This window comes from Cupressus sempervirens, chromosome 4 (assembly GCF_028749045.1).
Source record: "Cupressus sempervirens isolate cs-2001-9-10 chromosome 4, ASM2874904v1, whole genome shotgun sequence".
NCBI lineage: Eukaryota > Viridiplantae > Streptophyta > Pinopsida > Cupressales > Cupressaceae > Cupressus > Cupressus sempervirens.
The window spans coordinates 905,476,623-905,488,060 of NC_143121.1; the positions used below are offsets into that span (position 1 = coordinate 905,476,623).

An 11,438-nucleotide genomic window follows, 5' to 3' on the forward strand; every position below is an offset into this window, starting at 1 on the left:
AATAGAGTCCTTCAAAACTTTACCGTTAGAAATAGCCCAACTACATGCAGTTCATCTGGACCTTCCTGCAACTTCTAGTCTTCAAAAAACTCTAAAAGAATAATATCAAGAAACTAGAACAATTGGTAAGTTCAAGACAAAAAGTTCTGGGAAGTCCTGAGGTAGAATTTATATAAACTGCCTATAAGGATTTCAGATTCCAATAGGTTGCAGTTTACAGAGGACTCTAAGACAGGGAACACTGAAAGCGGAATCAGCTTCTAGGATTCAATGGCATTATGTGATTAAACTCTACTATCCAACAATAATTCTATCTACTGGAGCCAATATAACATACGCATATCTATTGGCAGCAGAACCCCAGAGAGGACTATGCCTTCCTGTGAAACATCCATTTGAAACTCAACTAAATGAATACGAAGCATCTCGCTTATCATGTCCCATAGAACAATCCATCAATACTAGTGATTCAATTCATCCACACGTCCAATCATTTTAAGAGGAACATATTCATACTGAATCATTTCATCACAAAAAAAATGCATAGACAAAATGTAAAGATCTAAAAAGTGCACTCTCTTAAAGACAAGGCAATATGAGGGGCCACTTGCTACTTCTCCAAGTCGATCAATTTTTATAGGAAAAAAGACACCACAACCCACGTTTCTGTACATAAACGTAATCACACATTCAACCCACGCAATTGCACATAACCATAATCACACATTCAACCCAAGCAATTGCACATAACCAAATTTCAACCCAAGCCATTTGCACATAACTGTATTTCAACCCAAACCATTTGCACTATCACCAATTACTAATAACACTTCATATTCTGGAATTTATATAGATATTTACAAAAGAAAAGAAAAATACTGCTCTAGTCATAAAAGTACCTTGGGGTCTTTCAGCAGAGCATATTAACCATAAATATAGCAATACAAAACCCAGTGCAAAGCAATTAGGAGTAGAGATAGTCATCCTTGAATTGCACATAACCATAATCACACATTCAACCCAAGCAATTGTACAAAATGTAACTCAACCCAAGCCATTTGCACTATCACCAACTATTAATACTACTTCACATTCTGGAATGTATATAGAAATATTACAAAAGAAAAGTAAAATACTGCCCTAGTCAGAAAAGTGCCTTGGGGTCTTTCAGCAGAGCAAATTATCCATAAATATAGCAATACAAAACCCAGTGCAAAGCAATTACGAGTAGAGATAGCCATCTTTGAATTACATCCAGTCTGTCACCCACTAAAATGAGATACTTTATGGCTCCAAGGCAGCTAAATGTATCATTGTCACTCTTTAATCAAAGATATGCACTCTTTAATCATCATCACACACACCATAATGCAGACCTGATAATTCCAAAGGCCATGCTTACTTTCTGGATTCAACCAAATTGTAAGAAATATAACTAGATCTTGTCTACTTTCTCTGCCTTGACAATAGGATTGGCCTTCTCAATGGCAGCCCGACCTGCAGCCCTGTAATCAAAGGGGCAGTTGTGCTTGTCTGAGTAGCGATGGAAAGAACAGAAAGTGTTTCCACAGCGACAATTGAAGCCTGTCAATCCAACCCGTTTTCTGCAAGAATTGCAACGATTTGGACCATTCTTTGCTTTGGCTTGCACTTCTTCTTGATCTACTCCAACAGAAGATGATCCAGCCAAGCCCAGAGTCAACTCTTCCTGGCTTGATAATTCCACTGCAGTCTGAGAAACATCAGCTGGCTTGACAATATTAATATTGTTGTTATTTTCAATGCAGAGGGATGAAGAGGTAGCTTTTGCCTTAGCCTGCTTCAGTACTGTGTCTCTGTAACATTTGGAACAAAGATTCATGTTTGCCGCACTTCCAAAGAAGCCACAGTTGTTTGCACAAAGAATAGGTCCTCCAGGAGGCTGACAGCCAGTCTCGTCATGATCTCTTTTCCTGCTCTCTTGAGCCATTTCTTCAAAATTCTTTATTTCTTTCTTTAACTAAATTGCAATATTGGAGGCTGGTTTGTGCAGGAAAGTTGCCAAACCTATGTAAGCAAACAAGCCTTAAATTGTTTTGACTCTGCTGATATTGAGAATTCCTTTGTATCTTTGATTTGTCCTATGTAATTTTGCAGAGGCAAACTTGAAACTTCCAATGGTGATGAATTGCAGTATACTATAAAATTGTATTATCTTCAGTTCCACCAGTAGCCTGCTATTGACAAAAATAAACAGCAACATCTTAAACTCGGCAATTCTATAAAACTTGTTATAAGATACCTCAAATATTGACACCTTAAACAACGTTCAATAAAAGGGTACAAAGTCAAATATATGAAACTTGTTTCCCCAGACCTAAAACTGTAAAATTTCTAGTCCTTTATATAACAGTGAGAAGTACAAAAGTTGCAACTTAAATTTACTGAAATCTATTCAACCAAATTGCTTCCAAAGGAAAAGAGCTTCTAGGAATATTCTCAATATCAAATGCAGAAAAATCGAACAGCATAAGTTTATGGCAGAAAAATGGGTTACTAGGGCTACATATGTCATGCATAGAATTTATGAATATTTCTGGTTTATGTGAATAAAAAAATTACCTTATATGCAATCTAGTTGATTTTCTATAAACATACCTACAACTCTTAACATTCAACAGTTTTTTTACGATGTAAATAACTTTTAATTGCATAGATTCTTTGCAAGATGTTATTAGACAAAGCATTGAATTTAAATATTTTTGTGTCCAGACCTGCAAAACCTGAAACTTTGCAAGTTTCAGTCACTAGAGTAACAAGGTTATAATGCAAGGAACACAATGTTCTGAACAGAAAAACATAAAATATTAAGTATGATTTTCAATTCTTGACAATAAAAATTTCAAACCACATAGAATGCATACAAGAAAAATCATGTTTTTAGCCTTTCAAATTGCATAGAAGAAGAATCTAGCAGTTAACTATTGCCCAGCTCCTACACAATGCCATTGCAAACATGGAATGCATACAAGAAAAATCGTGTTTTTAGCATTTCAAACTGCATAGAAGAAGAAACGTAGCAGTTAACTATCGCCCAGCTCCTACACAATGCCATTGCAAACTGCTGGGCCATGTTTTTCCACAAACTGGTCTGTGTTAAGAAATCTGCGGTCTTTGCCTATATCTGAAAAAAAGCCTCTAGTAACACACATACATAATCAATTTTATTATCTGTCATTCTTTGTTCCAGTATTTCAATCCAATTTTTTTTTAAAAATTAAAGCACATTGGGAAACCAATCAAATGTCAAGGCAAAATGCCAAGTGTTATAGTCCTATGAATCGAGATAAAAGCCAAAAAGCAACCTAAAAATGTTTAAATCGAGTGCTGTACTGTTGAATCTTTGGTAGATTCTAGAGTTAAGTTATGAGTATACTCTATCCTTGCATTTGAATGCAAGCTAGGAATACCATGAAGTAACTTGCATATGTCCTAGCCTATAATGATATCATGATATTATTTTCTTCTTTGGTAATATTAAGAAGCTGTAGCCATTCAGCCTCCCACATTTGTCGTTGTTCATGTCCACATCCTGTTAGAGCTCTTGACACCTGTGTTCATTAAATTTCTATATTGTTCTTGTCTTGCAAAATGTTTTTGAAATTATAAATGCTCATTACCATTTAGAAATTAATGACCTACATCAGAAAGCTTTAACAGGATTTGCACACATACAGTGGCTGAGGCTGGAGGCCAAATAGCTATGACTTCTCGATAATATTGAAGAAGAAAATAATATTACAATATCATTATAGACAACAGCCTGTGCAAATTACTATCTGATATCCCCAACTCACATTCAAGTGCAATAAAAGAGCATACCATTTCCCAATTAATCCTAACTCTTCCTAAGATTCAATACTACAACACTTAATTCTACACTTGATAGAAACTGTATGCCTTATATGAGCTCATAAGGCCTCTATTTATAACATTTGGAGGCCAAAGAGTAGATAGACATGATAGTTGGATTACAAGTAAGCATGATTTGCCAGTGGTGGGTAGTGATAGTGCAGTGGACTTTATTTGGTGGATATGGCAGTGGAAGAGGTAGTGGATATAGTAGAGTAGTACTACATACTTGGACTTCATTTGGTGGATATGGCAAAATGTTTTTGAAATTATAAATGCTCAATACCATTTAGAAATTAATGACATACATCAGAAAGCTTTAACAGGATTTGCATACATACAGTGGCCAAGGCTGGAGACCAAATAGCTATTGACTTCTCGATAATATTGAAGAAGAAGATAATATTACAATATCATTAAAGACAACAGCCTATGCAAATTACTTTCTGATATCCCCAACTCACATTCAAGTGCAGGAAAAAAGCGATACCATTTCCTAATTAATCCTAACTCTTCCTAAGATTCAATACTACAACACTTGATTCTACACTTAATCAAAACTTTATGCCTTATACGAGCTCATAAGGTCTCTATTTATAACATTTGGAGGCCAAAGAGTAGATAGACATGATAGTTGGATTATGAATAAGCATGAATTGCCAGTGGTGGGTAGTGATAGTGCAGTGAATTTAATTGGTGAATATGGCAGTGGAAGAGGTAGTGGATATAGTGGGGTAGTATTACATACTTGGAAGATGATGTAAGCTCCTTGTTATACATTAGTCTTGAAATTAAGGTGTAAATAGGTCCTAAGATATATGTGGTTAGATAAATTACCGAGCACACCAACAAAGTCTTGGCCATCTTGAATGAGATATTTGATTGTCATTATTACAATCAAAGGGAGGAGAACAAGGATACTAGAACATTGAAATTTGCATTTTGTAGCATAGGAAGCTTGTGAGCTAAATTTGTTTCCAAGTTTTGTTTGTATAATTGTTACATAGAGTTTCAGAATGAACAACTAGGGGGCCAAAAAGCCAACATTTGGGTATGGTGCAGGGAGGGAAGGGTAAGGGAACGTGCACACAGTATATATTAATAAATATTTAAATATAATGAATTTATAATGTATAATATAGAAAGTATTTTAGTTATTAGTAATACTAAAAATAAATGTATTGATATTTTATAATATATTAAGTTAATATAATTATCACTTATATTTTCATAAAATAACAATGTAGCATTTATTATATATTAATAATTAACTATTTTTATCTCGCATTTTTATGGGGATGGACAAACTAAATCTCCAAAACTTAAGAAGAGTTGCAATAAAGTCACTCTTCTAATGGATGGTCAGAGACGAATGTCAACGAACCTCCTAAGAGTAAATCTGAGAGCATTGGGGGTAAGATGTCAAAAGAGGTAAGAAAGGGAATATGTTTGGAGGAGCATTAAAGAGACTCGAAGAAAATACAAATAACAAATCTAAAGTTGACTCGCAAATATCTAACATATATTAATGCAACAAAGTTGAAGTAGATTGACTGGTAATTTGTCAATGCAATCAAGAGAAAATAACCTAACTAAAAAATTTATAACATTCTTCAAAATGTCTAGCTTCTCTTAGACTCATTGGAGACTGACACTATCAAACATGTCTACAGATAGATAAAGCTGACACTGCAATAGACATGAGTGAGAAATATATTATTAACTCCAGATTAATCCTTGGCTAAATCTGATACATTACCATACATAAGATCAAGAAGATGTCAAGATTTGGGAGAACAAATTACTAAGTCAAATCAAATTCGATTATGGATTAATGTAGGATTATCATTACCAAGGGTGAAATAAGCTTTTGGAACTGGAATTTAGCATTTTGGAAAACTGCACAATTTAAACTATGTCAAGTCAAGGAACATCTCCAATTCTGATCAAAGTTATAGGATAACAGTTAACACACATTATTAGAAAGTGTGATGAAACACTCTTTAAATCAAAAGAGCTAGTTTGTTGAAGAACAAAACCCTCCATATCATCAAGAAGAACGATGGATACACCTGTAAGTCTATTTTGCAACCAACAACAAAAGGCTTTCTTGGAAAAAAATTTCTGTGATAGGGTCAAAGAATGTTTTCAAAACAAGCAGTGCATAAAGCCAAAGAAGTTTTCAAACCAAGCAAAAGAGTTAATAAAAAAGATGGTGGACACTAATTAAGAGATAATTTCTTGAAGACTTAAGACAATGTTATTCTGGTTTCCATGCAGTTCGGTAATGTTGTTGATGGGTAAAAGAACATCAGAAAACAAAGGAGAGGTAAACAAGCACTGGCGGCCATTTATCATCACTAATGCATCGTGTCACTCAATGTTTCTCAAACAAGCAATTGAGGTGATCATCAAAAAATCAGCTTCTAGTACACCATTCCCATTTCAGTTAACTCTGATAATAAAGGGGAATGTAATACACAGCTTTAGTCATGTCTCAGTTTGCTATCAGTGGTCTAGACTTTCTACCGTGTGTATACTATATAGGTTGATAATAGTTCTAAAGAAGTTATATATAATATCGCAGGTTTTTGCCTGCTACCCCCTACTTAGAATGGATGTGTGGACTTTTGATTGAGGTCCTTAATATAAAGGGCATTAACCCCATTACCATTATTTACCAATCAAAATAAATAAATAATAGTAATCTATTATTTGACAAATTAAGAGACATACTATTTATCAAATAATCAATTAAAAATTAATATCAAAATATTAATAAATGTTGGTATTTAATGTTCACTATTAAGTAATATTGAAGATTGCTTATATAATATTTATTTATTAAATAATAGATTAATAGTTCCTAGATCAATAAGAATAAAAATTTATAACTAAAATAAGTATTAGTTCAAGCATTTCTAAATCCCACTTACATCTTAATTCTCCATCAAAAGTAGTGGCACTGCAAGAATCACTCAACGGCACTGAAACAGTCATCAAACACTACAGAAAGACAGTGTTTAAGCCTTTAAGGCCCAACCTATAACCCACCAACATAATCATATAGTTTATTTCTGAAGCTGCGCATGAATATGTTACAGTTTACAAACATAAAACATGCTAGAGCTCTGTCTGGAGATTAAAAATGATGATTATATCTGAGTAGATATATTATTGTTACAGTTTACCATATTCCCACAAATTCCCACATTATGCATAGACATAATATTGTTACAGTTTACCATATTAGACCATTACAGTTCTCAGACATACAGAAGTAATTGTATAAAGCTGAGGCTGTATTCAGGTTACAGATTGAAGATATAACAAATATCATATAATCAGATTTCAAAAATAGAGAACTATTGAGTAGTCTTTACAGTTGTATTGCACATTCTATGCATTTTATACAATGATCTCAACTTCATTGAAAATCTCTCACACACATAAATCTGGTTGCCAGAAGACCAGTAGTGATATTTGTAGTGGTACAGTACAGTTACTAGTCCAATAGATCTATTTTTTCAAATAGAAGATGTGTACTAGGAGATGCCATTTTTTCATATAATTTAATAATGCATGGAAAATTTTGACAGTGAACTTTCAACAGAACAAATCCTTTTGTAAAAGTATGCCAAAACACAAAATTAATGATGTCAAACATTCAAAAGAAGTATCAAACACCCAACAACAATCTAGATCTATAGGATAAGAAAAGTAAAAGAGATGAACTAGAATAAAAAAAGTTACATCAAAAACAAAGGAAACACCCAACAACAATCTAGACCTATAGGATAAGAGAACTAAAGAGTTCAACTAGAATTTTAAAAAAATCAACAAAAGGAAAGGAAATTTTATAGGAATCAAAATTTGACAAAATGTTTAAGAAAACAGAATGCAAATGACCCAACCAACAAGTTGAAATCTTTCCACATTGCAAATTCTTTTGCTATTCTGTGTAGTTACATACATGAGAATACGAATATAGACAAACTCAAAATAATGAACCAAGAAAATGATTTATCACAACCAAATTCCCAATTCCCAAGCATCTAGTAGAATTTATCACCATATCATGCATACCGAAAAAGTCTGCAAAAGAAATTTAAAGCACAACAACAAGAATATATACAAGATATAAATATTTTTTAGGTTTTGCCTTAAACTGCAAATAAACAAATGAAAAATACTTGTGGTCCACTCAGGTCCTTAATTTCTTCTGCAGCATATTTATTTTCCAGCTTCCCAATGCATTTAAGTTCAAGGTGTTTTGTTCTATTTGTGTGTGAGATTGTGCCTTTTATGAGGGGGGGAGTAAGAATGAGGCTGAAAGTATACTGAGACAAAAGACCTCTCAGGCAATGTCTCTGGCACCAACAGCATGTCCCCATGTGTTAGAGAAGTATCTCCTGGTAACACAGATATGCATACATACATACATAAACATGTTAAGACATTCAAAGTCGTATAAATCTTCATCAAGAAAGCCATTTTCACAACTTCATCACTATGTCTTCTGCAAAATCAGTTTCTTACTATTTCTAACCACATCTTCATTCTTCAAAAAGCAATAAACCATAACATTTAGAGTAACAGACATAAACGTCGAAAAAGTCTGATTTTATTAAAACATGCTTTTGATTTAGATGATGCAAGGGAACACCTAGGCATTTCCAATGTGTCCAGAAGACGTGACTGTGTCCCATTGCAGTCCCTGGGATATCTTAAGATCTACTTGCAATCACCAAAACAGAGGATTGTCCAGAAAACATCTCTTTCTGTGGAAGATGTCCCAGAAATGTCTTCAGTTATGTGGTAGCAGTGACAGAAAAGCAAATGTCATTTCCCCAAGTCCCTGCAATCTTGTCGACAACCTTAGTTGTTAATAAGTTTAAAAATCCAAACAGTGTGGAACCTATAAATGAAGCTTACGGTTCCAAACCTAATATTTTGAAACTTTACAATTTTGTGATAGTATAGATGGAATGCATCTAACAAATTTGCAATACTGGACCCCTCAGTACCACGATTAAATTAAACTTGCTTTCAATAATATGTCATGAAATTTATGTTAGCAGAAAAAAAACCGTGAATTTTGAGAAACTTGAACTTTAATTATCAGATTCATGCATCCGGACCCCAAACTGGATAGGGAATCGCAAAACAGTTTGTGTCTGATTTGTCCAGTGTCCGGATTTGACCCCACGGATTCATAACCACAGGATTAAATCTGGACCCTGTACATATCCTCACAAATCCACATGGGGACGGGACAATCCAACATGAATCTGTCACAAAACCACATGGACCAGGGAGAATCTGGCATGAATCCCCAAGGATCCACAGGCAAAACTTGGAATAAGTACATACGAATCCATATATATAATGCATATATATCTTTATATATTAATATAAAAACATATTTTTTTATATATTAATATAATACATACACATATATATATATATAGACACACTCAAAAATCCTTACAAATAATAACAGGAATAAGAAAAATTCACAAGTCCATGAATCCGATTCCTGCGGCCGAATCCAACCCCGAAACTGAATCATCAACTAACTATTTTCAATTATGTACAAGCTCAATATTCAACCTCTGAAAAACCAGTCCCAGAAAATTGTGTAGCCAGACATTCAACAGTGAAATCTATTGCATATTCACCAATAAACAGTCTATCTATAAATTATATTGATCCATACCAGATATTTGTCTAGAGGTTATATTAACATCAAATTCATGTGCATTTAAGCAATGTCATTCTTAAAACAAAATTGCACAATAAATGATAATAAGCTTAAATCGGGTCCATTACAAAATGCAAATCCAAGAAAGGGACTTGCTGTACCTGAACTTCAACAAAAATATAGAGGCCATATACTTAAAGGGTTCAATTGTTTATAAAATATATTAAACTTTTGCATTAATAAACCGATAACTATTAAAATTTGGGGTTTACCAGATAATAGTTTAGTTGCCATAGGCTATGTTTAGCCTTGTGGACATTACGTTTTTTTTCCTTCTTCTGCGTAAAACCCCCGAATTGAAAGAAAACCTCACGAGAGAAACTTATGACAAACATGATAACCTGAAACGATTCTTAATTTTTTGAAATTTTATGGCTAACTATTAAGAAGAGAAATCTTAACACGGAAACTTTCTTGACGGGACTGCAATTTTTTTTAAATTATATGGCTAACCATTATGGAGAGGAATTTTGAGATGGTATCTTGATGGGACTGCAATTTTTTTAAATTCTATCGCTAACTATTAAGGAGAGGAATCTTAACATGGCAACTTTCTTGACAGGACTGCAAGTATGAAATATCAGTGCGCTTCGAACCGCATATTCAAAACGCGTCGAATCTCTAAAAGTTATTAGTTGATATCGGACCTACAAAAATGAAACTGAAGCGAATTTACAATATTTACCGTTAAAAATCCTGAAACCCATTGATTCAACACAAGAGATTTGCATTACCGTAACGGTACTGCAAAAAATGCGTCGCACTTTCAACGTTAGGAGGCGAAGGTTTAGTTTGTATTGAATCCAATCAAACCACAATTGCATTAACAATCTCTTACAACAAAATTTCATATCGTCTTCCACGATAAACGACAAAAATGTTCAACTCTGGTTGAACCGCTTACCAAAATTTGCACAAATAAACTTAGAACGGTGAAAGCTGGAATTTTGCAATAATAAACAGGAAAAAAACCTTAAATTGAAGTAAACTTCAAAGAAAATTACACTACCGGAAACCAAATCGTGAAAACGAGGCGGATTTACAGCAAAAATGTCTAAACATGGTCTTCTTTGCGACGACTTGACCATAAAAACAAATAAAACACTCCTCATGACAAATCCATCCACAGATTACACTTACCTCTAACGCTCACACCGAACAGATCAAATCCGGCAGCGTTATGCAAATCAGCAGCTGGTAAAGACGAACTTGTAGAGACGGGCGATCCGCCTCGAATAAATTTCCTTCGCGAGCTACTCCATCCTTTCTGAAAGAAAAGATGCCGGCAACAAGTTTATACCTTTCATTTTTGCAAAGAAATTTGACAAAACCCTCGATGCACGAAATCAAAATACAAAACAAAACAAAAAAATCCAGAATTTTTAGGCCCTTCGCAACCTGTGAATCTCAGATCGGAACGGAGACTACGTGCATTAAGATCGCAACCCTCCCGATCCGAGGAAAGGGGGGCGGAAATAGCTGAAAGTCGCGAGGTTAACCCCTTCTACAAGAGTGTTTTTTTTCTTCTTTTTTTAAGTCGACAAAAGTTTGGGAGAAGGACGAGGCCTTCGTGATAGAGTCGGTGGTGGAGGTGCTCGTCCATCGCATCTGCCCGCTGCCCGATGCATTGCGGGCAGTCTTTGGTATTGCCCCCATATGCTATGATGATGACTATATGCGTATGTAGATTATGATAATGTGATGATATATTTTACAATTCTAAAATATTTCTTTGCTTTAAAGTAAAGATACTTTGTTAAAAGCTAAAAGCTATTTGAGAACA

At 34.2% G+C, this 11,438-nt stretch overlaps 1 protein-coding gene across 4 annotated transcripts; it reads right to left on the minus strand.

Annotated features, from left to right (window-relative positions):
- Positions 1-1,040: 1,040 nt before the first annotated feature.
- On the minus strand, positions 1,041-11,197 carry LOC149564313 (zinc finger A20 and AN1 domain-containing stress-associated protein 8-like). Of its 4 annotated transcripts, none has more exons than XM_089827376.1 (4): positions 11,054-11,197; positions 10,796-10,922; positions 8,558-8,749; positions 1,041-2,213 (listed from the first exon to the last, which is right to left on the minus strand). In XM_089827376.1, exon 4 carries the CDS (start codon positions 1,967-1,969, stop codon positions 1,436-1,438), a length of 534 nt encoding a protein of 177 aa, XP_089683502.1. In that variant the 5' UTR covers positions 1,970-2,213; positions 8,558-8,749; positions 10,796-10,922; positions 11,054-11,197; the 3' UTR covers positions 1,041-1,435. The 4 variants fall into 4 exon arrangements, with proteins under 4 accessions (XP_089683502.1, XP_089683503.1, XP_089683500.1 ...); XM_089827377.1 differs by having other exon boundaries at positions 1,041-2,216; XM_089827374.1 differs by lacking the exon at positions 8,558-8,749.
- Positions 11,198-11,438: the final 241 nt, after the last annotated feature.

Bases quoted from the DNA above. Each gene is read 5' to 3' on its own strand.
- LOC149564313 (XM_089827374.1), bottom strand. From the start codon at position 1,969: ATGGCTCAAGAGAGCAGGAAAAGAGATCATGACGAGACTGGCTGTCAG.